Source organism: Haliotis cracherodii, unplaced genomic scaffold (genome assembly GCF_022045235.1).
Source record: "Haliotis cracherodii isolate W230 unplaced genomic scaffold, xgHalCrac1.p SCAF_4, whole genome shotgun sequence".
NCBI lineage: Eukaryota > Metazoa > Mollusca > Gastropoda > Lepetellida > Haliotidae > Haliotis > Haliotis cracherodii.
In genome coordinates this window covers 47,197,931-47,222,079 of record NW_027266297.1, presented here as the reverse complement: position 1 = coordinate 47,222,079, position 24,149 = coordinate 47,197,931, and the positions used below count along the sequence as shown (strand labels likewise).

General features: G+C 38.9%; 1 protein-coding gene across 5 annotated transcripts in view; it reads left to right on the top strand.

Annotated features, from left to right (window-relative positions):
• Nucleotides 1-13,395, top strand: part of LOC139478925 (cAMP-dependent protein kinase catalytic subunit alpha-like) — a 78,071-nt gene extending 64,676 nt beyond the window's left edge. For 4 of the 5 annotated variants that reach the window (XM_071261618.1, XM_071261615.1, XM_071261613.1 and 1 more), the window contains exons 7-10: nucleotides 5,133-5,228; nucleotides 6,444-6,566; nucleotides 11,158-11,322; nucleotides 11,639-13,395. In XM_071261618.1, the coding sequence (XP_071117719.1) occupies nucleotides 5,133-5,228; nucleotides 6,444-6,566; nucleotides 11,158-11,322; nucleotides 11,639-11,764 (510 nt within the window). In that variant the 3' untranslated portion in view covers nucleotides 11,765-13,395. Of the gene's footprint in view, nucleotides 1-181; nucleotides 309-5,132; nucleotides 5,229-6,443; nucleotides 6,567-11,157; nucleotides 11,323-11,638 lie in introns of all 5 variants that reach the window. The other variant, XM_071261616.1, reaches the window with a different exon arrangement.
• Nucleotides 13,396-24,149: the final 10,754 nt, after the last annotated feature.

Sequence of the window (24,149 nt, the reverse complement as noted above, 5' to 3'; positions counted from 1 at the left end):
AAGTTGACTGTGCTGGACATGCTATCCACCACCAGGGCTGACCGTGTGTAGTACAGTCCTGCTGTTATTGTGTCCACGCCAACATGTTTCTTGACAATGTGTTTTACTTTCTTACCCGTCGTTACAGTCAACTTGTCTTTCAGTTACTTTGAACCATTGTTTTTGTACTTCTCTTTGACAGTGAGCCGCATTCCCGATTTTATGCTGCACAAATTGTGTTGGTGCTGGAATACTTGCACCATTTGGATATTATGTACCGAGATTTAAAACCTGAGAATTTACTGGTTGATTCTTCAGGCTACTTACAGGTATGGCGAGGTGTCTTCAGCTCAACTGATTGCTCTGTCTCTACCACATATATATATTTCCAATATTCTGTATGCCTTGGGTAATTTAGGTTAGCACATGCTTCTGTGACCTTGTGGTGATGGGGCTTTTCTTAAAGAAACTTCCAGCCAAATTATCCAAAGATTATGACATTTTACCATATGAAACAGTATGTATGTCTTGTCCACACAATTAATAACAAAATACACATACATACACTAGCATTATTATAATATCAGAGGAAAACCATATTGAAGTTGTGAATGGAACTATCTTATGGCGCACTAGACAATGTAAGTTTTGAGCATGTCGTGATTATATGATTTCAATACTTAACTAAGACAAGTGATGACAAAAGTATTTTTTTTACTGTGACCTTCCAATAATTAGTAAATACCATTTTGGGGTTGTTATATTTAATTTCACCCCAGTCTGTTGGCTGAAATACTTGTCACTGACGGAGTGGAATAGTTCTTCAGCAACCCATGCTTGCCCTAAAAGGCGACAATGCTTGTCATAAGAGGCGACTAACGGGATCGGTTGGTCAGGCTCGCTGACTTGGTTGATGCATGTCATCGTATCCCAATTGTGTGGATCGATGCCCATGATGTCAATCACTGGAATGTCTGGTTGTGACTCGATTATTTACAGACCCCTGGTATTGAAGTTCAAATTCACTCTGAATGTAATATACTCAAGAACTGATAAGTAAAAACAGGAAGAACTGATAAGTAAAAACAGGAAGACGTTATAGTAGTAAGATTTAGTACATCCTTATGATGGAGCAATGAAGTGTTAAGGTTGTGAGTAACTAACAACTAAAGACCTTAATGTATCACTAGTACTTAAATATGGTATTATTGCTACACTAACAACACATTAGTGATGCCTTAATGACAGTAAATGTACATTTAATTGTCACCGATCCGTACATGGTATGAAGTGTGGGCTGAGATAGTAAACTGATCGTGTTTGTTGGTAGTTGAAGCACAGGTTGTGGTTGAGGTTAGTGGAAACACATTGTAGTACCGGTAGATATGGTTGTAGGTTTTCCGTTTTGCATGGCTGTATGCCAACACACCAATGTGTAATCATGAAAAGTTTAAATTTTTTACTTATCCTGCATTACTCCTTAATGCATTTACTGCTTACCTTATGACAAAAGAGACACAGCCTAGCGATGGTCATGGGTGAAAATAAAGAAAAAGCTGTTTCCATTTCAAGTCAACTTTTTGTAAGACCAACGCCACTGTCATGTGACTGGATGTGACGTCAAATCATATTACTGCTTGTCTTCAACATGGAAGGATGTGTCTCGCTTGGCTCTCCAACTTTTCGTTTCATTTGGTGGTTAGCATTCAGCTACCACACTAAATTACGATGGGTGATGAATTGCTTTCATATTACTTTCACTTGATTGTGTATTAATATGCGGGTGTTTTCAACGTAAAAAGACTATTAAAAAAGTATTTTTTCCTGCCATTTTGATTCATACCGAGGTAGTCAAGTTCTCGGCTAGGTGTTAACATGCTTATGTATATTTAAATACCTGTAGCCTTTGGTGTTCTATAGAGTTTTCGCTTCGGCACATTTGGACAGCAGTCTATGACATGGAGGCATCCAACGCTTGTGCCAATATTCCAGCTACATCAGACACCAGCTCATGATACAACCCTAGCATTTACGGTTTCATCAGTGCCTGCCGTACCAGATGCCAGTGATACGTCAACTTGTATGCCCAAGTGCCAGCAGCCTATGACACGGTGGTATCCAGCGTTTGCGGCAATGTACCAGCCACTCAAGCCACCAAACCTCAGCGCTGGAGATGACACAAGGGCTTATTAGTATGTCAGCGTCAACCATCTATGCCCTTTATGTCCGCGGGTACAATGTCGTTAAGCTTTTATGCTACTTCCCCATACGTGGATATCATCTCAGGGTTCAGTCTCTCCCGGCATTTTTCAGCCAAGCACTCATCGGTAGTGAGGCCTACACACCTTACCAGAAGTTGCTCATCGCTGTGCTGAGTGAATTGCCACAGTTCCAAGGTTTCTGAACGTGCATCAGACGAGGATCTGCGATAGGGAATACCCACCTCAGTTTGGCCAAGATGCTAGATTGAATGGCAAACTGACTCACTTGTGGTAGGTCCATCACCCAGGCCCAGGTTCGACAAGGACACCATTTGACCCCACCCTACACTGATATCACCGGATCCCGTACTCAGGGGTATGGGTGAGGCGTTTGAAGAAAAAGTTATCCAAGTTGGTGCTTGCACCAGCGTTTAAGACGCCAAAGTGTAGGAAAGATGACTTTCCTATTCATGCCTTTGAAATGGCTGACCAGACGTAGAAGGACCCTCAGAGGATGAATGGCTCATCCATGCTGACCATGCTTAGCATCCCAGATGTTAGGTTCTTCTTCATTGAGGACGAGGTCAGACACTTACTTAAGCTTAGGCTTTCTCATCTGGCCCTTAGAACAAGACCTGACTGAGACCAAAGCCATTCATCTAGACCACTTACGGACAGTGATAGAACTTTCAGCATTCAACGGAGGTCAGGTTTCCTCAACCTTCAGCAGCGCCTCATGCTGAAGTATCTGTGAAAGTTCCTGCCAATTCTACTATCTTAACAGTGTTCGCTCAACGTTCGCTAAATGATTCCACAGAGAGGCTTTTGTACTCTCGTTGAATTTGTTTCATGTGGCATCTGGTAGACAGTAGCTATACCAAACTTGAAGAGCTTCAAACTTTCAAGATCGGTTTGACATTTTACAGAATCGTCATATGCTCACTGACTTGATTGATGTATGTCATTGTATCCCAATTGTGTGGATCGATGCTCATGATGTCAATCCCTGGATTGTCTGATTGTGACTCGGTTATTTACAGACCAGTCATATAGCTGGAATATTGCTGTGTGCGATGTTAAACAACAAACAAACGATATCTGAATGCAGGATAAGTAAGAACATTTAATAAAATCGAAATATTTTTTTACATTTGTATACTTAACCTGCATTACCATGTCAAAGGACCCATCCGGTGCAGACTTGCCTCCCCACTATAGCTTCAGAATCTCGTTTTGATAGCTTGTCTGACGAACTGTAATATGATTTGATGTGGCATCACATGACAGTGGCGATGGTACTACAAAAAGACGACTTGATATGGAAACAGCCTTCTTTTTTTTCACCCAGGCTCATCGCTAGGCGCTGTCTCTTTTGTCATAAGATAAGCAGTAAATGCATTAAGGAGATATGCAGGATAAGGATACAAATGTAAAAATTTTGCTAATGGTGTATAATGAACAATATATTTGTGGTCTGATTTTGGCCGAATTGTGGGATTTGGAACACATTTTTTTCTTAGAATATTATTATTGCTTACTGAAAGTTTGTTCCAACCATTTAACCTTGTTAAGCCCATTTTAATAATGTTTTTCAATTTTTGCTTTATGGTTTTGTTTCACATACTCCACCTAAAAAGGTTATTCAGGATAACTGCATGAACACTTGGCACTGATGGCAGTCTTTCATAGCTGTCCAATATTTTAGCTGGGTCTTAGGTTTGTGACATTGCCAGGGATTATTTCATGGTGTGGTATCAACAAAATGTTGGAGTTGCAAAAGTATATCAATGGTATTGAGCAAGAAGACATTTTCACCATTTGTAGTTGTCATATAAAGCCTGTTGGCAATTTACTTCACATTTCAAAAAGGAAGGACCCCTTCTTCTGTACCTTGCTATCACACAGTTTTGAGCAGACTTGATGTTGCTAGATTAGTTTGTGTATTGAGTTTGCATGAGTTAGAATGTGTTATTATGTATTAGATGCTGTTTATTCCTAGTAGATGTCATCACATATGCCAGTTCCTGTTTGCTAATTTTATAGACAAAAAGTAACATATTCTTTAATTACCAATAAATGTAAATGTCAAATCCTACAAGGCTTCCATTGATTTGTTTATGTCATGTATGGATGACTGCTGCTAGTGTTTGCTATGAATGTATACTATTATGTCAGCGAGATAGAGATATCTCTCGTTGCCACTCTCTGTAGCCCTTCAGACAACCAGGTGTTGCCAGCCAGTCAACCCAACCCTTTCGAAAGGTAAGGTAAGTGAAAGTCTGCATGGCCTGCAAGGCTTGTGTCTGGCTGGCTGGCTGGCTGGCTGGCACGACAGTTTATGTAATGTCTAGAGCAAACTTAAGTTATTTGGAAGTTGAATACATTCACATTCTAGAAAATACTGACATATATTTCTAAGAAGTGCACATTGTTGGTAAAACAAAATGTAGTACAAATGATGAACAATAATAATGTTTGTTTCTGATGGTTTGAACTTATTTGTTTTCATGCCAGACTTTCATCTTTCAAAATTAACGTTAATTTCAGTTATCTGGTTGTCTGATGGGAGATATTCATCAATTTCTGTGGTGCATTCAAAATAGTCATTTTTAACAAACTGATAAATTAAAAGATGTTTCTTTTCAATGATTCAAATGTTTTGCATTCTATTGTAATCTCTTGGATACTATCTGCTGACAAGTAAGCCTGATCTTTGGTCATGTCTGCAGCATATTTTAATAATATTGTATTCATAAAATTTGGCTGAAATTATACATAAAATGTCCTGTTAAGTCAATAAATAAAAAGTGCATCTTTTCATACTCCATACCATATGCAGAAAACCAACCTTGCAATGTAAGCAGCCTATGTGGAAATAAGATACATTTATCCTTCTTTTCAATGTGTGTAATTTATTTTAAATATGATGTACCCTATATATCATTTGTACAGGTAACAGATTTTGGTTTTGCAAAGCGTGTGAAGGGTAGAACCTGGACCCTTTGTGGTACACCAGAATACTTGGCTCCAGAAATCATCCTCAGCAAGGTACAAATCACAACCCTTTTCATGTGCTCAAATCGTACTAATACAGCCATGAATGAGTAAATGTCTTACTTTTTATCCCCCCGGCACATAATGCAGGGGGATATAGCGATCAGCCAGTCTGTCTGTCCGTCCGTAATCATTTCCTTTTCCTGGGCAGAATTCCAAAACCATTCAGTGTATTTGATCGAAACTTGGCAAATCTATCCGGCACATACTGAAGTGCTGCCTTTGGATATTTTGGGATTTTTCTAATTTTTATTTATTAAATTTTTATGGAATGAAGTTGGACATAGACTCAATTGGGGATGGGGTTCATTTCCGGGGCAGAATTCGAAAACCATTCAGTGTATTTGATCGAAACTTGGCTAAGCTATCAGGCACATACTGAAGTGGTGCCTTTGGATATTTTGGGATTTTTCTAATTTTTATTTTTTTAAAATTTTACGGAATGAAGTTGGACATAGACTCAATTGGGGATGGGGTTCATTTCCGGGGCAGAATTCGAAAACCATTCAGTGTATTTGATCGAAACTTGGCAAATCTATCAGTCTCTTACTGAAGTTGTGCCTTTTGCTATTAAGGAATTATTTTTTAATTTTTACGTTTCCATGGCAACAAGTTGGACTATAGGGTAGAGTTCGTTTCCGGAGCATAACTCAAAACCTATTCAAAACACATACTGAACTGGTGCCATTTGATACTAAGGAAGTTAATAAGTTTTAGAAATGTTTATTTTAGAATTTCCATTGCAGCTATTTTGAAATGGGCTAAAAGAAATGTTAAGTCACTTACCTGGTTTGGGACCATAACGTGTTAAAATAGGTGGGGGATATAGATGACTTCATGACTGTACACTTGTTTAGTCATTGTTTCTTGTAATTTGTCATTTGTTTGCTTAAAAAAACAACACAGAATACAGAATAGCACATTTACTTGTGGTTACTTTACAGACAGTTGCCGGGGGGATATGTCATCTTTTTGATGACTCTAAGTCTTGTTTAACATTTGGCTGTATCTTTCACGTTTAAGAAATTATTTTGGTGTAGTGAACAGGCAAGGTAAAAATTAATATGTATGGGCATTCCCTCACAACATAAGGTTGACGGGTCACAAAATTATTTCTTAAAAAGTCAGGCCTTCTTGCTCTGTTATTCTTGATTTCATTCATTTTTAAATATCTTGTTGACATTATTGACAGACTGAATGTTTGTGCAGGGTTACAACAAGGCAGTTGACTGGTGGGCCCTTGGTGTCCTCATATATGAGATGGCTGCAGGATACCCTCCATTCTTTGCTGATCAGCCAATCCAGATCTATGAGAAAATTGTCTCAGGAAAGGTAAGATACAATCTGCATTTTAAAACTGGTCACTTATAATAAACCAGTAGAACATAATTATGTCACAGTCAATCATGTTATAATGCTATCGCAGCCATAATGAAACACCTATTTAAGGCTATTATTTTAATTTTTCACTTTTGCCCTTTGACCATACTGACAGTTGAAGCTTCTTATGACTATTTTCTTTCAAAATATAATGAAACTTGGTATGTGTATAGTTAGTGGGACTCAAATCATAGCTTTCTTTTTTTGCAATGTTTAAATGTTTTTACATTTACACTTTGACCATGCTACTAAATTCTCTCAAACCAAAGTAAATTTCCAAACAATGTAAACATCATCTCCTAATGACACTGAAATTTCACTTGCTTGTTTCCACAAGTGATGACATTCAATTTTGATCAAGAGGTTTGATTCTGATTTACGATATGCCTCCTGCTTTTTGGTTATTTCAATCGCAAATACAATATGTTGACATCAAATCATCAAATGACAACAAATATGACTTTTAACAAGCCTAGGTTTGTTATTTATGATAAATATCCTTTCTCTGTCAACTAAGATTAGTTTCAAGGCATCAATAGCGGTAATCTGATCGTGATTGCTGTAAATAATGATGAGTTGGTGAGATCTGCCTATCAGTTCACATGATTTGGCCGAAATTTATGTAAATATTGAATGAAATTTTGAATAAAATTAATAAGTTACATGACAAACAAGTCAAGATATATAGTGAATGCTTTATGACCAGATAGTGTAATAACAGGATTAAATTATATACTTCAGTACAGATTTGTTTGCATGGTATTTCCGGTGTTACTGCTCACGGTAATGTCTTTCAGAACTCACTGTATGCATGTATTATGCACACGCCCCTCTACACATCTGTATTATATTAAATACGGTACTAGATTTATTCATTTGTTGTGTTTGTATAATAGAAGACATTGTATCAGTATCAAGAACTGATGTCTAAGGCTTAAAAGTTTTTAAAGAATTGGTTCTCAGCACAATTGTTTTTGAAAATATAGTGCAGGCGGGTGGCCTTTATTTTTTCATAATTTTTGTTGTTCAAACTAAAATGTTACCAAATATACAGTTGTGTACAATCAACCTGGGCAAGGGCCTCCAACATGACTGTATTCTTTGATGCAAAAAATACTGGAATACAGTATGTGTGCGCATAATACACACATACAATGATCTTCAAGTTTATTTCACAACATGAAGATGTTATCCTGAGCACACAACTGTGGAAGTAGCGTGTCAACAAATCCGTACTGAAGTACGCAAGTTGGTCCTATTATTACACTTTCTGGCTATAAAAGTGTTCATTGCGTATCTGGACTTACATTTGTACTCCCTTTATTACTTTTATCCAAGATTTCATTCAATTGTGTCTACATTAATTTCGGCGAAAATTGTTATGAACTGATCGACAAATCACATAAACTCACCATGAACTCACTTTGAAACGAACATTAGTCATTAGAGATACAAAGTCTTTGGTCTTTCTATCCTTGTATTGATATTTCTTTTCATTTATGATGTTGGCCATGACATTAAGTATTTTTTAAACTAAATCAACCATAGATCGTGGAGAAAATGTGCTAACAGCTAATTTCTATTTCTAGCTCATTTTACGAGAGAAATACACATGTAATCTTAATCTCTGCCAAGAAACATTGTTCAGCATACGGTACACAAATCCCATTGAATTTGTAAATCATTATGTCTAGTGATGTTATCGTAAATTTCATGTCTCATTGATCAAATTTACAAACAGCAAAATAAGCACACAAACTCCTATTGCCGCCATGATCTTAAAACGAGATGTGAAGTAAAGCAGTGCCATGTAAAGGGAAGTAACTGCACGCTATATTGGTTCGAATGGTTTTAAAGTATTGTAGCATTTTACTGCTGGGGTTATGTGTTCGAAACATGGAATATTAAAGGATTTTTTTATTTTTTTAAAAATGGAAATAAAAACGAAACGTGCAGCGGACTTTGTGATTATGCAGCTGTGCCTGAGAACCAAGAATTTTCTCTTTTTTAGGCTAACAATCTACAGGTATATACAGTCAAGTCTCGTTAATCCGACATCGTTGGTTGCACATGATTGTGTCAGATTAACGAATATGTCGGATTAATGAAATTAAGTGATTTGTGATCGAAAATCGGACATCTTCACGATAGATAATAACCGTGTGTACCTTGTAATAAAATCATTGAAATATTTATATTGTTATGTTGTTTATTCATTCATTCCTTAATTTATAATTAATGACATTACAAAAATAATAATAATAATAATAATTTTCCCATTTATACATAACAATAGAGACATTACTTACTGAATTTATCACATGAACGACACACGTTTCCTAGTGTAAATGCAACACCACTGTCTTAACAACTTGCTTCATCTACTTAAAATAGTCTGTCAGTGTTTTCTGTTTCTCATATTTTGAAGGCACATTAATTCTCAAAGTCCCTTGCTCGCTTGACACAACATTGTGTAATTTCATTTGCTGTTTCTTATAATAAAGCTTGAAATTCTTTATGATCCCAGCATCTAGTGGCTGAATGTGCAATGTGGTGTTTGGTGGCAAAAAGTGACATTTCACATTAGTTTAGTTGACAGTAGCATGGGATGGGACGTTGTCCAACAGCAATACCACGTGGCGTCGCTCCAATCGCATTTGCCGATCCAAGATCAGTAGCCAGGCTTTGAATATTAATGAAGTCATCCATGCTTTCTTGTTTACATACCAGTTGACCATGGTGAGTCGACCATGTTTTATATACCTGTTCGTATTTTAAACTGGCTTCATGCACATTTATCTGGCTTCAATTTGTAAACAACACTTGTACATACAGGTTTGAATAGCTTTTCCTGTTAATTGTTAAGTTAATCTCTGTTGTGTACTCGCGGGCAGATGACCTCGGAGTATGCTGACCACTGTGTCAGATTAACGAAACTGATTAATGAGTGATTTCGGTAATTCGTTGCAAATTAGGTTTGTAGGAGTGCGAGAATGTCGGATTAACGGGACTACGAGGGGTGTTCATTAAAGATTTCCCCTAAATCACTTAGGGTTATCATATTTGGTTGAAATTTCACATGTGTAATGATACATGCATCTATGGGTTATGTCTGAATTTGCAGCACCGAACTATTAATCTTTTACAGGTGTTATGATCGAGTAGGGTGTGACAATGGAGCCAGTAGAATACCGAACAGTGATTAGGTTTTTACATTTGAAAGGTCGCACACCAAAAGAAACTTTCGATGAAATGAAAGCAACTTATGGAGAAGATGCCCCATCATATGACGTTGTTAAACACTGGCATCGCCCGTTCAAGTGTGGTCGGACATCTGTGGAAACAGCTGCCATTCCTGGTCGCCCCCATTCAGCCATTGATGAGGACACTATCCATCAAGTGGAGACCGCCATTTTGGCAGACTGACGTATAACTGGTCGCCAGTTAGCACAAGATGTCGAGATCAGTGTAGGGTCTGTGGAAAAAATCATCCATGACAATTTGAACATGTAAAAGTTGTCTGCACGATGGATTCCCAGGTTGCTCACACCTTACCAAAAGCAGGAACAAGTCAATTGCTCAAAGGATCTTTTGGACATGTGCCAAAAAGACCAGGCAAACTTTTTTGACAGACTTATCACACTGGATGAAACATGGGTCCATCACTATGATCCTGAGGCTAAAGTTCAGTTGATGCAATGGAAGCATGTGGAGTCACCATCCCCAAAGAAGGCACGTGTCCAACCCTCTGCAGGCAAGGTCATGCTCACGGTGTTTTGGGACCAGCACAGAGTAGTTATGATGGATTTCTTGGCAAAGGGTACCACAATTACAGGAGCTTATTATGCTTCACTGCTGCGGAAATTGCGGGACGCTATCAAGCTTAAGAGGCATGGCATGCTGACCAAGGGTGTCCGTCTCCTGTAAGACAATGCTCCAGTACACAACTCTCATGTTGCCCAGACAGAAGCGCGGTCCTGTGGCTATGAAATCCTTCCACATCCTCCCTACTCTCCTGACCTTGCACAATCAGACTACCACCTCTTTCCAACCATGAAGTCATTTTTGAAGGGAAAACGTTTCACAGATGAAACACTGATTTCTGAAGTCAAGTCCTGGTTTGAGAGGCAAAATGAGGCCTTTTACAAGCGAGGTCTCCATAGTTGCATTAAACGATGGGAGAAGTGTGTAACTCTTTGTGGTTCCTGCGTGGAGAAAGACTAATACCTATGCCAAGTGTCATTCCACTAGGTCCATCGGAAGTGGGTCAGGGGAAATCTTTAATGAACACCCCTCCTAAATAGCACTGAACCAATCAGTTCACATCATTTGTGTCGGATAAAGCCAAGAGTCGGATTAATGAGTGTCGGATTAACGAGACTTGACTGTAGATCCAGGCCTAATGGACATGGTGTCAAGGGGACTACTTCTACAAGTCCTTCCAATCCCATTTCTAGTTAATATGAGCTCTTGTATTTACTTATTTTGTACATGTGATAAGTAATCTGGGATGAATGTTGATTGATTCATTTATGTATTGTAGGTACGCTTCCCATCCCACTTCAGTGGAGACTTGAAAGATTTGCTACGGAACCTGCTTCAAGTTGACCTTACCAAGCGTTTTGGAAACTTGAAAAATGGAGTCAATGATATCAAAACTCACAAATGGTTCAACACAACAGATTGGATAGCAGTCTACCAGAAAAAAGTATGCAATAACAATCTGATATATTAATACATGTCTATCAAATGTCTGCCTTTCGTTTCGTTTCTGAAAAAAAGAAGAGTTTTATGGTAATGACTTTAAACGATTTAAAAATATTATCATATTTCACCTTTCTAGAATGATTCAAAATTAGATTGTGAATATCATATCATATACCAAGGCTTAAATTGAGATATCTTATCTGCAGCAGATTGTGAGAGACAGGAAAACATATACTTTTCATTATTAGATTAAAGCTAATGTTAAATCCAATTTGAAGACATTTAGTTAATGCTACAACTGTGCCATTTATTTTCAGGTGGAAGCGCCATTTGTACCTAAACAAAAAGGACCAGGTGACTCTAGCAATTTTGACGAGTATGATGAAGAACCTCTGCGCATATCTTCAACTGAGAAGTGTGCTAAGGAGTTTGCAGATTTCTGAGCCCCCTAAAGTTTCCTGTGCTGAGCACAGATCATTTCATGCATGGCATCTTCCCAAACAACAAATTGAGTGGCATTTGTCCTCTACTGATCGTGCAATATGTTGTCGGAAAGAATTGCGCGAGACTCACACTCCTTGGAACATTGTAAGGAGACAAATGTTTGTGATAGCAGGAAGCAATCGGTTGTTTGAATTGGTCAACCGTTCTCTGGTTTTTCTTGATTGCATACACGACTTGATTGCCTGAGCAGGGACTTTTCAATTCAGGCTTGTTTGTTTGCCTTGTGAGACTAGTCAGAGCTACATGTTACAACAGTAGTCAATGGTTTTGCTCAATTTGAGACCTAAGACTACTTGTGGTTAATGTGTGTTGCAACAGAGATCAGACTGACACTCACAACACGGGTGACAAGTCACGACTCAGGCATGTCTATTCTTCTTGGAATCAAATGCAATTAACAAGATAGACAAGTCCTCAAACATGGCATTGCTGTGTACATAATGCTCTCTCATAATCCCTGTTACACAAATGTATGTGAATCATTTACAGAGAAAGTCAGCACTGCCCAAAGCATGTCTCCATTGTCAACTAATGTTTTGTAACTGTATGTTTGGGTTTTAAAGCACAGTCAAACCGCTGTGAAATATATTTATCTATGTCATGATCAATTTACTTAAGTCAAAACCTCTAGTTAGTTATTTTGAGTGTCGGCATCACTGAGATGCTAAATATCCAAGTGTTATAAGTGCTCTTATGTTACAATGTATGGAAATGTGTTTCACAGTATTGTATATTGAGTTACTTGTACAGCTTTCCTAAGAAGCAGTCTTCTGGATTATGCTTTTGGTTTTGAATCACTTAAATTTAAGTCAAATTGTGTACCTTTGAACAAAAAATAATGATTACTATTACAGGATTTAGGTGCTTTGACAAAACAACTAAATTTCTCATTTTATGTTCACCATGTCGTCTTTACATCAGTTTCCACATATGCACAAATGTTGTCATTTTTCTAAACAAGACTAGAGTGGCACCCTGTGTTTCTAACATGTTGAAATCTAACAATGTACATGTGTGGTGTTCTTTAGAAGAATGAATGCTTGTCCAAGCTGCCAAGTTGAAAAGTGTGTAAATGTGCTGATCAACGTTCCCCAGGTTTATGTTTGTGTTTATATGTAGTTAACCTCTTGTTCTGTTGTAATTCAAACACTTGAATATGATGTCATGTATCATTAAGATCAATTTTGAACATTTTGGGAATGAATGCTGTGCTTTTTTACTTACTTATCTAAACAATAAACTTAATATTTATTCCAGGCCATGAATTTTTAGTCACGTTTGGAAGCAGGTTGTTTCAGCTAATACTTTATGTGACATTTCAGGCTGATTTTGGGGTTCACTAACCTTTTATTCATTTTACTTCCCCTCCAAGATTGTGTATTAATTTGTACATAGAGTACATTGAAGCATTTTTACCCTGTAGAAGAGAAACTAGAAATCTTTCTATTGTCCCTTTTGTTATGTTGTACAGCATTGATGTATAAAACAAAGTTTATTAGCTTTAATTATTATATGGCATATTTGGAGATTGTTAACGCTAGATCTGACATCATTAAAGAGAAAAGACCACTGTCTTGTGTTTAATTTCAGCCAAAAGTTGACTCAAATACCACACTGGCCCTGCTGATAGGGAGGAATAACATCTTTCCTCTCATTACACAAGTAATATACAGCAAAATAAGCATGTAAAGGTTTGTATTGTATTCTTCATTAACATGATATGTGAACAGTTTGTTACATCGAGTAACATTCTCACTTTTATGTATACTCAAAAAAACAAAAAACAAAACAAAAAAATAGTAAAATTTTAAATATCTGACATCCATACAAAATTAATTTTATAATATGAATGTCATTTCTGCCTTGACTGTCGACTGCAAACAGGAGAATCATCTTCAGCTGTAGTGAGGTTTTTCTACACAGCACCAGGGGCGGTGGGGTAGCCTTGTGGTTAAAGCGTTTGCTCGTCATGCCGCAGACCCGGGTTTGATTCCTGACATGGGTATAGTGTGTGATACCCATTTCTGGTGTCCACCGTCGTGATATTGCTGGAATATTGCTAAAAGCGGCTTAAAACCATACTCATTCACTCCATGGCACCAAGCACTATCACAAGACTGTGGAACCGTTATGAGTTAGAACACCGCACAATCCCCCTTCAATGTTCAATATTCAATGTTTACGTGACAACAACTTGGATAGACCACAACGCCCGGTTCCCTGCTCTGAAATTAGAATAGATAAATCTCACCCAAACATTCACAAGTTCCTGAAGCAAATCAAGAAGGTTGAGGTGGCAGACAGGGCAAAGAACCTGGATCATGGTGCCACATCTAGTCCTAGACTAAGAGCATTTGGACCAGTGCATCATGCGACTCGAGGATCACCTCCACTGTGGAAGGAAAATCCCACTTCGTTTCCCCAATGCTGCTGGTCTCCAAATCCATGAATACACAACCAATAATAGACGCTGTCATGTTTTAAGACTGTTGGCGAAATGGAATGTAGGCCGATAAAGAACTCACCACGTGGAGGGTTCAGCTACTTATTGGGGTGAGGGTCTATTAATAGCTCTACCATGAGAATTGAACTGTACATGAGTGTACGCTTGTGTATAAGATGGCCGTAGCAGATGGTCACCAGGAGAGGCTAAAGGTGAGGTCACATCCCATTTATTTGATGCCTTAAAATCACAAAGGCCATGGTAGAGTTCTCCAACATTGCGTGTTACCCAAGTGGTTTAGTCAAAATAATACCCTCTTGAGAATATTATAAATAAATGGAGTTTCATGGTGTTTTGTGGGCATAAATAGCCACATAAATAATTCAACAAGGGGTAATGTATTGCTACATTATTGGTACTTCATTCAGCCCTTTGGTGTCAATCCAGTTTCTATAGTGAACACATAATCACATTATTGTGTCTTTTTGCCGAAAATGGCACAATGTTGTTTCTGACTTAATCATGCTATTCTCGTTTTTTATAAAAACAATTTTCATTCCGGTGTTTCAAAGATTATTCATAGAATATAAAAACAAAAACACATTTTTTTAATGTTGATACTGCTGCTCATTTGGGATGTTATAGGTTCAAAGTTCGTTTTGCAAAATTTAATATATTATGCATAACATATGTACATTACACAAATTGTGATATATTCATCTTTGAGTGCCCATTGATATTGATTACATTTATTAGCAAACGGTGAGTAACCAGACCTCAGCTTTCGACAGAACCAATTCCGAGATTATTTCTAAATGATTCAGATTTGTGGTTATGACATTTGATACTGATTTCTTATGTTGTTCACATTTTTCATAACTTAATATCGTCCAAACTTCGATGCTGCGCTGCTGTACATCATAAGAACATGCGTTAAATATACCACTTAACGTTTGATAAGGATCACCACTTTGAAAGGTAATACGTCAAGTTGTGTGCATCTGTTGAAATAGCAAAAGACAAAATTGCGTGAAGACCTATTTATAACATGAACAAAGGTCCGTTGTCATGTGCCACACAATGCAAACAAACAGATGCTCAATAATCAGTCGGGTCACCCGTCAAAATGAGTCTCTGACGGAAACGTCAAAAATGTCACGAAAACCAAATTCATTGTCCGGTAGAACCTATAATATTTTGGTCACTGACCACATCTTTCAGTAGTGCGTATGTGATCCACGTCCCTGGCACCGTCATCTTATCTTCATAAGTTGCCAAGGGAGAATTGTCCCACTCTTCAGTAAGAGTGTTGACGATTTGTGTAGAGTTGCCGAAAGGAAGGGCGATCTACAGTTCGTTCCACTTGTGTTCGATAGGGTTGAGGTCTCCTGCACAAAGTAGACATCAATTACCCTGCTCCTAACAGGTAGTGCGTTATCGTTCATGAGGATGAAGTCCGGTCCGATTGCAGCAGCATACGGTCTCGTATACATCCGGAATGTCATCCCTGTGATGCACACCTGTCATCGTGCCCGCTGTAAGACATGGAGATCTGTCTTCTTCCAGCTCTACTGATCCCACCTAAATCATGATTGATCCCATCTATAGCGGTCATGTTCGGCAACGTTGGAATCCTGACGTTCAGACGCTATCTCGATTAATCCGTGAAAATTATTAGAGCTAAGTTCTGGTCTGGCCAATTGGCGTGATCTTCAGCCCTATCCAAACGTGCCTGGTGCCTGATGCCTGATAATAATGTGCAACAGTTCTGTTAGTATCCAAAGACAGGTTTTCACGTATTTCGTGCACATCGTGCGCAATACTGCATGCCTCTGTCCGGTCATCATGAAATTAAGGTAGTATATGGGTTACTCAATCATTGTGTACCGGGATATTTCAATCTTTATGTGTTGGGTGATATTTTGATATTACCAAAAGTTGACCCTTTGCAAACTTTGAGTGGTATATGAGTTTATGGATATAAAATGATACAGCCTCACGCGTCACTCATGCATTAATAATACACATTGGAGAATTGATCCTCTATTTCTCTGTATTTGGAACGCCTGTTCTCGGTTATTTCATCAACATCGAGGGGAACGGTGACAACATAAACATTTCCATTCCCTATAAGTAACGTCGGATGCTAGTAATTAGTGTTTTGCCTGGTACACTAAAGGTCCACTATCAATCAAAGCCAGGTGTCAACTCCGTATCTATAGCATCGTATCTTGTATCGCAATACACATTCGTTGGATGAAGAATGTTGTCGCCAATGTTGTATACGACAGAAGATAAGTATTGATTATACTCTTATCAATACTGAAATGAGACCCGTGAAGATCCGGGGTAGAATAGGTCTTAATCAACACATGCTTGCCCTAAAAGGCGACTAATGGGATCGGGTGGTCAGGCTCGCATGTTATCGATCCCATGATGTCAATCACTGGATTGCCTGGTCCAGACTCGATTATTTACAGACCGCCGTCATATAGCTGTCATATAGCTGGAATATTGCTGGGTGCGGCGTTAAACAACAAACCAAACAACCATCTGAAATGAATTATTAAAGTGAACGTACGTTTATGAGTAGAATGTGCCATGCTACTTCGCAAAGTTATTCAACTCCCATGCTCTTGAAACTGACAACGCCGCGCCCTCTGAATTCCGTTTCTTTCCATGCAGACTCGCGTTTCAAACAAATTCACTTGAGCAGGTTTTTTTCTATATGGTAGCATACCTCATTTTCACGCCTTTGTTGTATATAAAATTTCCGTCAAATTTGGCCTCACTGATTATATATAAATCTAAAACGTAAATTACTCCCTCAGGTTTTACAAGCTGATGACAAGTTTGATGATTTTTAAATTGAAATGTCCCACGAATGTGCTGCATGTTAAACGGCAAATATGTGGATTATGAACCCATGGAGGACCAAACGTCCACACTAGTTAATCCACGTGACCTGGCTGAGAAAACACCAGTGTCGTCATTCATCACTGGTGGTCAGTTGCAGTGTGGTAATTGTAAGGCAAAGTTTGTTGGTAAAGGGTCTCTCAGTGGGGTATCACACACACACACACGTCCATCTATGAACATCTATGAAGTGCAATGATATTGGACGCGATGTTAAACCCCATTTCACCCCCGCAGCTCACTTAACAACAGCACCCACAATCAGCTCATCAATGCATGACATGGCACTGCACTGCACACTTGTTAAAAAGGAGTCCAAAACCAAACGTGGATTGAGCTGACGCAGGCGAACGCATATCTCCTCTATCAAGACCATGTCAATGTCCATCACGGACTGCATAAAGTATACGTGAAGTGTCAAGCTACATTTCCCCTTAAACACGATTACCTTTTTTCAAATAACAATCAGTGGCAATAGTGCTTGTTTGGAGGTGATATCTGCCAAAAACATTCAAGGGTTAGGCGAAGATGTATTTGACGGACCACATGCATTCCACACCATTCCAACAGTGGCGGTTTTCGTGGGCATACTGAGGGTCTGCTTTTGGAGGAAGTGTGTATCTAGGTGTGCTCATAACTCATTCTGTAATGGCGATGTACATTTCGGTTTGATAATCTGGAACAAGGAATAACCTCTGAGGTAATAAGGTCAAACCACCCTGTGATTAACGTTAAGATTTTTTCTGAGCGGCTACATCGATTACCTCTGTACAAGTGATTGCATCTGGCTCAGTTACTAAATATAATACAACTTTGCTATCAGGACGTATCTTTCCCCAGAAAGCATATAAGGGTATATATTGAAATGATGAATTTTCCAAATATGCGTTATTGGGATTGTTAAATTATTATACCCCCAACCTTTTAGGTCGGGGGTATATAGTTATACCAAGGTTCCGTCAGTCCGTCCGTCCGTCCGAAAACTTTGTCCGCGCGATTCTCCCATGTGTATTTGAAACGATGCAAAACTAAATGATGTATACAGATAAAAATGTTTTACCCAATTATCAAATGCTTTCTGCGTTGTTTGTTGTTTATCGCCACACTCAGCAGTTTTCCAGCTATATAACGGCGGTCTGAAAATAATCGAGCCTGGACCAGACAATCCAGTGATTGACATCATGAGCATTGATCTACGCTATTGGGATAAAATGACATGCATCAACTAAGTCAGCGAGCGTGACCCCCCGGTCCAGTTAGTCGCCTCTTACGACAAACATATGGCAAGCATGGGTTTCAGAAGACCTATTCTAACCCAGATCTACACGGGCAATTCTTTGTTGTAATATTAAAAAGCAGTTTGGGGCAATGGCATTTAGCTGGTGTTTTGAAAGGGACACACACGTTTCAGGTGTTTATAAAGTTGGACAGATCAGCCGTTATACTGTAAATAAGGTGACTAAGATCACGGTATAATAGACATAAAACACAGCCTCATTATTAATATAATCATAACAGTTAGTTGACATATCTGCCTGTTTAGATGTGCAATACCACATCTAAAATTTGCAGAGGCAGAACAGTAAATCGGGGGATTACAGATCATGACAATTTTCCCAGCCACAACAATCTTTTAAAATACTTTTTGCTTTGAACCAGTATGAACATAATTGTTTCCATAAAAGTTCCCGACAGTGTATCAGAATATGTCTCCACAAGAACATCTTGCAACTAGAAGTAACCAACTTGGACGAAAAACACGCGTATCAATTCTTATATAAGAATACATATAATGACATTTTTATTTAATCAGTCAGGCATATTTCTAAAAAGACACCATTGTCTAGCTATATATACATATCAACTGTCTGACTATCGGAAGTATCCACCCTGTATCCCCATTAAGAGACAGATTAGGTGCATATCTGCCCATGCACCCCAAGAAAATGCCCGACAGCCCGGTAGCTATAGTGTAATTAACAGAAGAAACATCACGATTACCCACACAGTTGCGCCGTAACTAAGGACTGACCACACCATTAGTCTCATATTTTAGAAGTGGTGCTAAAATGCATGTCACCCATAGTCCTAAATTAGGAAATAAGTAGGCCTAGAGTTCTGTTAGCTGATTTGGCCGCAGTCTTAGCCATTGCATTTTTCTCAAGATAATGTAACATAACAAGACATAAAACCGAACTACCAACTGCTGTTATATAGATGGTGTCCTCCCATTAGTTAGACAGCCAGTTGTTAGACACCTTAATATAACAACAATGATGTTACCTTGATTGATAATGGAATGACCCATAGCTAAACATCAAGATATAACAAAACAAAAAGACGTGTTAAGTCAGTACTTATTTTTATAAACGTTCATCTCAGATTTGGCTGTTACATCAGATGTATATAGACATATATTAAATTTAGTCATGATATGTACACAACGTCATACTCGGTTCATCCTGTTGTCATACTAAGGTCTTTAGGCAAGTTTCAGGAGTTGGCCCACAGCATCTAAAAACTGAACTGGAGTCTTCTGACCAAGGCATTGATGGTCTTTCAATCTGATGATCCGGTTGTCGATCTCGCGATACACTCGCTTGCGGCTAGGTGGTGCTGCTCCAAAGTTAACCTGGGCGAGTTTGCTTCTTTCCGCATGTTCAATACGTCTGATGACCTCTATAAACCGGAAGATATTGGGATGGCGATGAGGCAGGGACTGGTTCAACCGGCAGTGAAAACCTTCCAGACTGTTGTTGGTGCGTGGCCCTTCAGTTTCATGGTGATTCCACAGGGGCAGCGGAAACCTTGCATCATCATCCACCCAGTTGATAACCATGTAGTCTTTGAAATCTTCAATGCGACGACCATCAGGGGAAGAGTTCATTACATCAAGCCATACATCTTGCACTCGGTTTGGGGGAAGTAGAGCCAGGCTAGCCGCTCTTCTGATGAACTGTTGGACCCGAGGGTCTTCTTTGTAAGGTACTGCCAATCCTAGGTCTTGCAGTTTTCTCCACAGGGCTTGGCAGTAGTGGAAGTAGCACCCTTTGATGATGATCAAACACTACATATTGGATTAACATAATAACTTATAATCAGAGTACAACATGCAACTGGAGTAGCAACTGGAGTAGCAATCTAGTAAATAACTATAACAATAAATCAGTAGAAAATAAGTAGAGACAGATCAAACAATGAACCTTGAGACATTCCTAATTAATCCCTCACTGAGTAGGACTGTACCATTGTTGTGGGTACTGCCCTAATTAATCCCCTACTTCAGTGTCTGACAACTGGCTGTCTAACTAATGGGATATAACCATATAGATTGTTCTGTTGTTCTTGCAAATGTAAATGATACTTATCAACGTTAATTACAGTATCATTAGTTTCACACCAACTATTCAATATTTGCAGCAATGTGTTCAATTCATCTTCAGAGTCTGCAAATAAAATGATATAGCATCAGCATAATGGTGCCATCAATAGTAATGACAACTTTTAAATACGTCATAACATTCAGGAACTCACTGATGAAAACAGTAAACATAATAGGAGACAGTAAACATCCTTTTTTCAAGCCACGATTAACATCAAACCTGGATGTAAACATACCATTCACTTGCACACTACATTTAGCGCAACACATATATTTTCATTGACGTTGATGTTGAACGTGTACCTGGCGCCTACCTTTTCGTGATCTAACAAAGTCAACTTTCCACAAACCTACCTTGTGTATAACAAATTCGGATACCTCTGAAAATATATGCACAATTTAATAAAAACGTAAATTGAGAAAACTCAATAGATTCTATTCTCGTAAGAAGCTCTGGTGAGAACTTAGAAAATCTAAGTTTTCATGATCAAATGCTTCATTAGTCAAATCAATAGGGGTAGAAAGTGAACCTCGCATCAAATACTGTCTTGAGCCGCCTCGACAGAATACAATACAAAGCCTTAATGCTGGCCACATGTGCAGCAACAGGCACGTCACTAGAAGCACTACAAGTAGATACAAGAGAACCCCCATTGAAACTAAGAAGAGAGCAGGCAATATTATCATTCTGGGGACGAACACCAAACTCTTTGGTGAAAAAGATATGGCAAAACAAACACAACCGAAATGAAGCCCTAGCTCTGAAAAATCCATCACAAAAGCCGTCTCGAATATTAGTACCAGAACTCATCCGAAGTAACAATTGTAATGACATTCAGCCACCAGAAAGTCACTACAAAGGGTTACACCCTCCCTGGACTTTAAAATCTTCCAAAGTTGACGCTGCTTTAACATCAGAAGTTACTAAAAAAGAAAATCCAACCCTACTACGATTTGTATCTATCACTAAAATTCAAACTACCTGGGTCAGCTGGGCCCATATATACACTGATGGATCCAAGAATCCTATCAACAACAGTGCTGGTTACGGGATCTATATCCACAGCTTCAAACCCCAAGCACATTCGGTTCGCCTGTCTGATGGTCAGTCACTACTGACTGCTGAATAGGAGGCACTTCATCATGCACTCAAACTCATACCGGAACTACCGGAAGCAAAGACAGTCGTCCTATCGTTAGTCGACTCGTTAAATACACTTCAAGCCATCAGTGGCAGAAACTCCAGGCCAAACAGTCAATAATATTCTATATGAATATACAAAACTATCGGACCGAGGGCAACAGACCCAGCTGTGTTGGATCCCCTCTCACATAGATAATTATGGAAATGAAAAAGCAGACACACTGGAGAAGCTAGCTCTAGAAAAAGCGGAGACACAGCCTATTCCCTTCAGTAACCGAAAGATAAAAAGCAAAAGCAAAGCCTCCATAGCCCAAAGATGGCAAGCCCAGTGGGACAAAAGTAAGATCGGCAGATGGCTATACAAAATTCAACCCAAGATCCACCAAAAGAAGGGGTCACCGGTGGCCTAGACGTCTAAGGCGAAGCGATTCGCTGTGCAGAGTTGCGTCCCTTGGGCACGCCAGAAACCTATTATTGTGAGTTCGAATTCCGGTTCGCCCCGATTATGTTTCTAGGTTTGACAGAACCATACATGTGCTCGTGGGTTTCACCGAAGTGGTAAACGTCTGAGACCTGCACCACTTCGGCCTTTACTCCCACATTAGGCTGACACGCTGTGATATAAGTGGAATGCTGTTAAAAGCGGCTTTAAACCCAACTCACTCACTCACAGTGAGCCATACTCATACTCAAATGAAGGGGAACTTGAAATACCCATCTCACGCCACAGACTTGGTCACAACAAGCACTATTACTAGGTATGTCCATCTTGTAATCAACCTGAATCCATTGCTCACGTGTTACTAGAATGTCAAGACCATGCCCCAGCCGGGCTAAGTTAAAACAAGAATTGCCGTTAGATCCGATATCTGTAGTAGATCTCCAAAAGCCAGATGATGCAATAGCGAAGGCCAAACTTACTCTATTTCTGAGAGATAAAAATGAAATCATAACAATATACGAAAATAGAAATGATATCAGTGAAAAAACAGAAATTCTATGAATACCTAAACTCGCAACAAATATGTGTACCCTGCTCACACACAGGAGTCCCAAAGAGGCACAGGTCAGCCGAAATTGTTAAGGCAGAAGACGACCTTTTAAACACTTAAAGCAACAAAATAAGTGGTCTGCGGGTCCACAACGTTTTATTGTGACAGCTCTTCACTTGGTGTACAGTTCCCAGATAGCAGCTGCCAGCTCGTGCTGGTCTAAATGCATATAACTAACCTTCTAACATTTATCCTATACTTTATAAGATAATACAGCTATACCACGTAGTATCTCGTCCACAACCAAATCTATATAAATATATCAAAAATGAATTTTCGTAAATATTCTCTAATCGCCAAGCAATAAATATTATAGATGGATATGAATTTAGAATTATATTTGGTGGGATGTACAACATTTTGCTGTTATCCACATACATAAGTACAGTCATGATAGCCAATCAATCCAGTAAACATGAACAATGCTGCTGCTTTATAACAGTAATGAGAAATATACCACCAACAGTATGGTGGGGAACCTATAGTTCGTTCCATGTTCATGGTTCCTACGGCTACATGAATACCTGTGTATGACATAATATGACAAGATTATAGGTAAAATTTGCCTATCAGTCATCATCGTGTATAAACAAACTATCACGTTTCCTCCTTTTCTTTTAATATACACACATCAGTCGTTCACTCTTGCGTCCACTCACACACGTTTAACATACACATTATGCTTGCAAATTCATGCATATGTCAACACGCATGTTGACGGGGAATTAGCTCTTGGGGGAATAAGAACAAAATCGACATCACTGTCCAGGAACGCTTTATGCATAACATGTAAATTATAAACAACAATTGCACAATGAGCGGAATACCTGCTCTGACAACACAAACACAGCGATGAGCTGACCTTCCAGCTCAGGCGTACAAGAGGTGAGCGGAGCTCAAGCTCACCTCAGGGCGTTTCCTACGAGCGGCACATGCTGCTCGAGGTCGTCCCTACTCCAACACTCGGAATACCAAGCCTGACTAACACCGTAGTAACAGTGTAATGGTAGCACATATATAGTAATGAAGAACAATGGAAAGACAATGACGTTGCTCTGGACATGGGACTTCTAGGGGGTGACGCAGCTTAGGGGATGAACAATTAAGGCAATAAATGTCATACTATATATATAAATAACAGTAATGAACGGGAAGTGATAAAGTAGCCCAGGTTGGCCGTCAGTCAATATACAATGAAGTGTTGGTGAGGATTAACAACGGGGATTAGCGCCTAAAACGTAATGACAATTAACTTATGAAGACATGGCTACAGGGTAATTTGCCTTTGGAGTCAAATGTACTTCAGACAATGGTTGTCATAAATCAGTCGCTATGACACATATAATGTAAAATTTGACATTAGCAATCACTCGCCTTTCTTCTGCGC